This window comes from Nansenia antarctica (assembly GCF_963989245.1).
Source record: "Nansenia antarctica genome assembly, chromosome: 20".
In the NCBI taxonomy this organism is placed as follows: domain Eukaryota; kingdom Metazoa; phylum Chordata; class Actinopteri; order Argentiniformes; family Microstomatidae; genus Nansenia; species Nansenia antarctica.
The window spans coordinates 5,179,373-5,186,872 of NC_137693.1; the positions used below are offsets into that span (position 1 = coordinate 5,179,373).

A 7,500-nucleotide genomic window follows, 5' to 3' on the forward strand; every position below is an offset into this window, starting at 1 on the left:
AAGATATGCTTATTGGAATGTTGGTACCCCTCAAACCAAATACTGGAGAAAAATGCTCTGAATTGCGTTTGCTACCATTGTGTTGGTAGCTAAATAGGAGCTAAGAAATAACAGCTATGAACATCTAGCACAACATGCTGTTAGAACATCAACATGCTAAAAACACATAACTACACATAATTCGATTTTCAGTCCTTGCTTTTGAACACCTAAAACCTATGTTTGTTTACAAGCCATGTATCACTTACCAGTAACCTACGGCAGACAAGACAGTGAATCCAATTCACAAATTATAAGTATTTAATTTTCCTAAAACTGTTATATCAAGTGGGCTCTTCAACACTTCAACTTTCGTTGCAAGAAAACAGAAAATACATGTCTATATATTTTTTTTAAATAACCTTTTGGTCGCGACTTGAGAATTGTCAACATCTGGAACTTTTCACCAGACAGTGTCACAAATAAATGGTGTGATTCTCTGTTTTCTTAAACCTTTGACCACTGCTATAGATACAGTAGTTTGTATACAACTGTCTACGCTAAACTAAACCAAACTGAGCTAAACTAAGCTAGTTGAGAATGAACACTAAAGTTACGAGTAAGAGCAATGTGGAAAGATAAATGTGACACGGGGAGAGAGAAGAGAATGTGGGTGGAAATATCCAGCAAGAGAAGAGAACCAGTGAAGACCTTTAGAGAAGGGCCACTGGACCAGAACACTAGCCCTCCGGAAAAGAGCTAAAAATACTGTGTGTGTGTGTGTGTGTGTGTGTGTGTGTGTGTGTGTTTGTGAAGCCCATCAGTGTGAAAATATAAACAGACGTGAGTAACCGACTGAGACCTTGCCTTCCCATGACCCTCTCTGCCTCACCTTGACCTCTTGGCTAGACAGTAGCCGCACTGTTCACTATACTGTTAAGGAAATACTGTGTAAAGGTATGTGAATGTGTACTGCACTTACGGTACTTACTTATATACATGTGGTGTGTGTGTGTTTGTGTGTGTGTGTGTGTGTGTGAGGGGGGGTAGTTTTCCCACACTGGGCAGGGATCAGTGGAGCGGCGGGACGGGAGCACACAGGAAGCAGAGCCTGCTGGGAATTCAGACCCTGAGGAATCTCATCTGCTGTTCATCAGTCTGGTCATTCTCTCTCTCACACACACACACACACACACACACACACACAGACACAGACACACACACACACACACACACACACACACACACACACACGCACACACACACACACACACACACACACTTACTGATCCGGCAGCCATTAAACTATCAGCATAGTATGTAAGCTCAGTTCTGTGGAATATTCCGTGGGCCAGTTAAAAGCATCATTAATAACATAATACGAATGCTATCTTTGACGTGAAGTCGAATCTTTGTGAAGTCCCATCAAGTTGTACAAGTGTCATGTTGAATTGACTGCCATGACACTGTGAGCTTATAATCACTCACTTGTGAACTCGTCCAAATGATTTATCGGCCAAGGCGAGGGCTCTCTTCAAACTAGAACACACTTGAGTCCAAGGAAAAAAGGTTTTATGTTCACTGGTTGGCAACAATGAGAGAAACCAGAGAGAGGGAGGGAGAGAGAGAGAGAGACAGAGAGAGAGAGAGAGAGAGAGAGAGAGAGAGAGAGAAAGAAAGAGAGAGAGAGAGAGAGACAGAGAGAAATAAAGAGAGAGAGAGAGAGACAGAGAGAGAGAGATGCCACATGCTGTAGCCTATGCTGGTTAGTGAGTGCATGTGAGAAGTGATATGCCAGACCCGAGGCAGAGGCATGAGTCTTGGGAAGCAGAGCTGTTGGTTACCAGGACGATGAACCAAAGACGTCCCGCAATGGACCACAACCACCGACCCAACAGTCACGCCAGGGTCAGGAGTCGTGATAACCTACTGAACGATGACATCAGAGATGACATCAGAGATGAAAACAGTTGCTATGGATACTACCCTGGGTGAGTGAAGTTAACTTGAACTTTTAGTACTTTTACTGTACATAGAATAACCGATTAGATGAATCGTGAACCCATAAGTCTGTCATCCACAGTCATCAATCAGTGATGTCAAATTGATGTCAATTGTCAACTGACTGTGGCAAGGCAGCAAATCACCTGGATATTTATTTTCTTTGTATTTAAAAACCCCATTTGGAAAAAACAAGTGCTGACTTGCACAGGTGAAAGCCGAGGCTTAATTTGTGAAATAGCTTTGGAGCAGACCATATATTAGTCACGCTGCTGGACAGGTTTGGCTCAGGTTTGTTCACAGTTTGTTTCACTGTTCTGAAGGGAGTTTAACCCAAAACAAATGGATGAATAATGAATGTTTACCTCATACTTTCCTGTCTCTATCTATGTTATCTTTGGTTTACCTCCCATGTCTTTTCTTCTTATAAACAATAAGAGCAAATTGGTGTAAATACTAAAGCCCGGCGGCAGCGGCTCAACAGAAACTAAACGCTTCTCTGTAATGTTCCATAATGAAGTCAGTTTGTCTTTAACCTCATCTTATCCACCTCATTTTTCTGGTTTTCTGCTCGAAATGACATGCCCACAGTGAATATAGAATATATCCACAATCACAAGGGCCTTCATAATGATATTGTTATCAAATGAAAGTGGGGTGGCTGTAGAAGTGTCAGAATCAAAATCTATGTTACTGTGTCAGAGCAAATAGAGCTAGAACATTATAAAACATCTCAAATTCAGTCTCCACCTAAAAAAACAACAGCTTTTACAGTGAATATCACCTTGGAAACCTGATAACGAAGCCCAAATCATCTAGGAATCAGTCTTATTAGTACTTGTGCCAAAGTCGATGCTAGTAATGTGAGCAAATGCAACTTTGTACCTGTTTTAGTACAGGTATGTTTAGGCGGACACCTATATGTTAAGGCCATTTGGAGATATGTTGGCACCATCTTTGACCTTTGACCTTTCTCATGTATCAGATTTTTTTATTTTTTTATTTTTGGGGGGGGATTTTTTTGGGGTTGGCCGACCAATGGTATGGAAATTCGGCGTTGAAACCGGACATGACACATTCTCCAGTTGGAGAAAACTGGATGTGACTTAGGCCGTGTTTACCGTCTCTGGAAAAAAATGGTGGCATCGTATAGCATGCAAAGTTGTGAAAAAAATGTGATATCGATGAAGAGAATTGATCGAGGTAAACTCTTTATATCACTTCGGATGCCCATGGGGGTCCGTTGGCTCCTATGAGGTTAAAGGGATAGTTCAATAAATAACAACATTCCAGAATGTTCCCTCACCTTCAACGTCATCTATAGTCCACGAGTAACTGCCGCCCTGTGGGGTTGTTTGTAACAGTAGGAGACCCTGGATGTTGTGACATGTTTGTGCTTGTTTGTGTTTATTTACGTGGCGTCAGGCGTAGCAGCACTCAGAGACAGCTCCTGGCGCATCAGGCCGTTGCTAAGCGACGACAGGCTCTCCGGGGCCCCGCCTACATATTCTCGGACCCTCCCGCCAGCCTGTCGGAGGTGGAGCAGCGCTTCCTGGACGCGGCCGAGTACGGTAACATCCCTGAGGTGCGGCGGATGCTCCTGCACATGCCCAACCTCAACGTCAACGTGGTGGACTACATGGGCCAGAATGCATTGCAGCTGGCCGTGGCTAACGAGCACCTGGAGGTGACGGAGCTGCTGCTGGGGAGGGCGGAGCTGTCCAGAGTGGGCGACGCCCTTCTACTGGCCATCAGTAAGGGCTGAGAGTGTGTGTGTGTGTGTGTGTGTGTGTGTGTGTGTGTATGCGTGTGTGTGTGTGTCTGTATGCGTGCGTGCGTGCGGGTGTGTGTGTGTGTGTGTGTGTGCGTGTGTGCGTGCATGTGTGTGTGTATGCGTGTGTGTGTGTGCGCGTGCGTGCGTGTGTGTGTGTGTGTGAATGTGTGTGTCCCTCCTGTTTGCCATCAGTACTTATCCTGTGCAAACAATCTTCAAATGCAGAATCGTCTGTCAGGGTTGTGTAACTGTGTGTGTGTGTGTGTGTGTGTGTGTGTACTAGGTAAGGGCTATGTGCGTATCACAGAGGCTCTGCTGGGCCACTCTTCGTTCAGCGACGCTCATCGTCTGACAGCCAGCCCCGCCCAGGTCGACATGCTGGATGACTTCTACGCCTACGACGAGGACGGGACACGGTGAGAGAGAGAGAGCAGGACCACGGGCCCAGTCCAGCCCAGTCCAAGGCCCGGCCCAGTCACTCTCCACACTGGCCAACCACCTTCTAGTGTCTCACCTCTGTCTGTCTCTGCTCAGATTTGGTTGATTTTACCCATGTGACTCTAGCTGTGTTCGGTGTGTGTGTGTCTGTGTTCGGTGTGTCTGGGTGTCTATCTGTGTTCGGTGTGTGTGTGTGTGTGTGTGTGGGTGTGTGTGTGTCTCTGTTCGGTGTGTGTGTGTGTGTGTGTGTGTGTGTGTGGGTGTGTGTGTGTCCCTCTGCAGTTTCTCCCATGACGTGACCCCGATCATCCTAGCGGCCCATTGTCAGGAGTACGAGATCGTCCACACCCTCCTGGGCAAAGGGGCCCAGATCGACCCGCCTCACGACTACTTCTGCGGCTGCGACTCCTGTAACTACCAGCAGCAGTACGACTCCTTCAGCCACTCCCGCTCCCGGATCGACGCCTACCGCGGCCTGGCTAGTCCCGCCTACCTCTGCCTGTCCAATGAGGACCCGGTGTTGGCTGCTCTGGAACTCAGCAATGAGCTGGCTGTGCTGGCTAACATCGAGAAGGAGTTTAAGGTGCACACACACACACAAACACACACAATACAGACACTATAGACACACACACACACACACACATTACAGACACTATAGACACACACACACACACACAGACACTATAAACACACATACACACACACACACACACACACACATACACACACATACACACACACACACACACACACACACATTACAGACACTATAAACACACACACACACACACACACACACACAGACACTATAAACACACACACACACACACACAGACACTATAAACACTCACACTCACACTCTCTTTGTCCGTAGAATGACTACAGGAAGTTGTCGGGCCAGTGTAAGGACTATGTGGTGGGGTTGTTGGACCTGTGTCGCAGCACGGAGGAGGTGGAGGCCATCCTGAGTGGAGACACAGACGCTGAGGACAGATACGAACCTCCCGGTCGCCCCAACCTCACACGACTCAAACTGGCCATCAAATACGAGCTCAAGAAGGTGAGAGTAGGCACGCAAACACACTTGTCAGCTAACACACGCACATTTTAAATGCTTTATTTATGTCCACACACACCAGAACCAGACACGGGTAAAGGCAGTAAACATTGCTTATATTCATTGTTCACAGAAGGAATAAACACTAGCCTGAAATCCCCTCCGTCTCTTCCCCATCCCTCCCTCCTCTCCTTCCTCTCTTTCCCCACTGTCACTCCCTCACCCCGCTCTCTCCCTCACGCCCCCTCTCTTCCCTCTCTTCCCTCTCTCAGTTTGTAGCCCATCCTAACTGCCAGCAGCAGTTGTTGAGTATCTGGTACGAGAATCTTCCTGGCCTGAGACAGCAGACTACAGCCATCAAGATGCTGGTGGTCGTGGGAGTGGCTGTGGGGCTGCCTGTCCTGGCCCTGGGGTACTGGATAGCACCTTGCAGCAGGGTGAGTGTACCCATTACCCTATGTGCCAGAGGAGGCTCTTGATAAAGTATGCACAGAGATGTACTGTAGTTTATCCAAAACCGAAAAGTTATTTATTAAACTATAAACTCTGGTTGACTTTTCGACAAAAAGAATAAAGCAATATCAAACTCAAAATGAATGCAATACAGGCGATTTCCATACAGGTAATTCCAATACAGGAGAAGTGCGCAGTGCGCTCAGAAAATTGTAGCTCTCCACTATATAATCTTTAGCCTGTGGACCAGGATGGACTGTATGTGTGTGTGTATGTGTGTGTGTGTAACAAACACTTCAGGCATTAAGTAGGTGTTACACACACACACACACACACACACACACACACACACACACACATACAGTCCACCAGGCATCCTACCAGCAGGTGTGTTATCGTTTGTTACGTTTGTTACTATTCCCCATTCCATTCCGTGCATTACAACCAGCCCATCCCCATGATTTCTACCTCCACTAGCCACCCCTGGCCTACGGATAACACACTAACTATACCCTGTTACCCTTGGTGTGTGAATGTGTGTGTGAATAGGTGAATGAGAGGCCTTTGTAAAGCGCTTTGGAGAGCTTTGGAGCAGTAAAAAAGGCGCTATATAAGTCCATTTACCCTTAACCCTGTTTCTCTCTCCATCTCTCTCAGGTGGGGAGAGTGATGCGTAGCCCCTTCATGAAGTTCGTTGCCCACGCCTCCTCCTTCACCATCTTCCTCTGTCTCCTGGTCCTGAACGCGTCCGACCGCTTCGCCGGGACCACGCTGCTCCCCAACATGACCACACACCTGCCCACGGGACCGCAGCCTGACCCCGACCCTGACCCCTTGCTTCTCTACCGCATGACCACCACGCCCTTCACCTGGATGGAGATGCTGATCATATCCTGGGTCTTTGGTCAGTGGGGTGGGGGGGGGGGGGGGTGTGACACCATTCCTCTATAGATCTATCCATCCATCCATCCTTTCTCCCCCCCTGGAAAATATACTTTAAAAAAATGGGAAAAAGTATTTCCCATAGACACACTAACTCTAATCCTAACACTATCTCTCCCCTCTCTCTCCCCCCTCCTTTCTCTCTCCCCTTTCTCTCCCCCCTCCTTTCTCTCTCCCCTTTCTCTCCCCCCTCCATCCTCTCTCCTCTCTCTCTCTCCCTCCTCCTTTCTCTCTGTCTCTCCCCCCTCCTTTCTCTCTCTCTCTCTCTCTCTCTCTGTAGGTATGATCTGGACAGAGGTGAAGGAGATCTGGAGTCAGGGAGCAGGGGAGTATCTGTTGGAGCTGTGGAACTTTCTGGATTTCGGGATGTTGGCCATATTCCTGGCGTCCTTCAGTTCCCGCCTCTCCGCCTTCAGACACGCCCACTCCGCCCAGATGTTGGTCTACCTGCGTTACAACACCACGCTCGTTAACGTGACGCTGCCCCCCGAGATACACTACTATACACTAGGTGAGTCTCTCTCACACACACACGCATGCACACGCACGCACACACGCACACGCACACACACGCATCCACACACACACACACACACTCAGACAAAATCTAACAGACACTGCCCACACTGCACAGTGTCAAAGCAAAGTACATTAATTCTCTCTCTCTCTCTCTCCCTCTCTCTCTCTCTCTCTCCCTCTCTCTCTCTCTCTCTCTCTCTCTCTCTCTCTCTCTCCCTCCTTTCCTCTCTCTTTCTCTCTCTCTCTCCCTCTCTCTCTCTCTCTCTCTCTCCCATTCCCTCTCTCTCTCTCCCTCCCACTCCCTCTCTCTCTCTCCCTCTCTCTCTCTCTCTCT

At 47.9% G+C, this 7,500-nt stretch overlaps 1 protein-coding gene across 1 annotated transcript in view; it reads left to right on the plus strand.

The window, feature by feature from the left end:
* Positions 1–1,851: 1,851 nt before the first annotated feature.
* trpc6a (transient receptor potential cation channel, subfamily C, member 6a) overlaps positions 1,852–7,500 on the plus strand; it is a gene marked incomplete at both ends in the record, with an annotated part of 9,120 nt that continues 3,471 nt past the window's right edge. Inside the window, 8 exons of the mRNA XM_080550009.1 lie at positions 1,852–1,970; positions 3,406–3,734; positions 4,038–4,170; positions 4,475–4,775; positions 5,070–5,255; positions 5,525–5,689; positions 6,363–6,609; positions 6,928–7,158. Of these exons, the coding sequence (XP_080406135.1) occupies positions 1,852–1,970; positions 3,406–3,734; positions 4,038–4,170; positions 4,475–4,775; positions 5,070–5,255; positions 5,525–5,689; positions 6,363–6,609; positions 6,928–7,158 (1,711 nt within the window). The remainder of the gene's footprint in view (positions 1,971–3,405; positions 3,735–4,037; positions 4,171–4,474; positions 4,776–5,069; positions 5,256–5,524; positions 5,690–6,362; positions 6,610–6,927; positions 7,159–7,500) is intronic.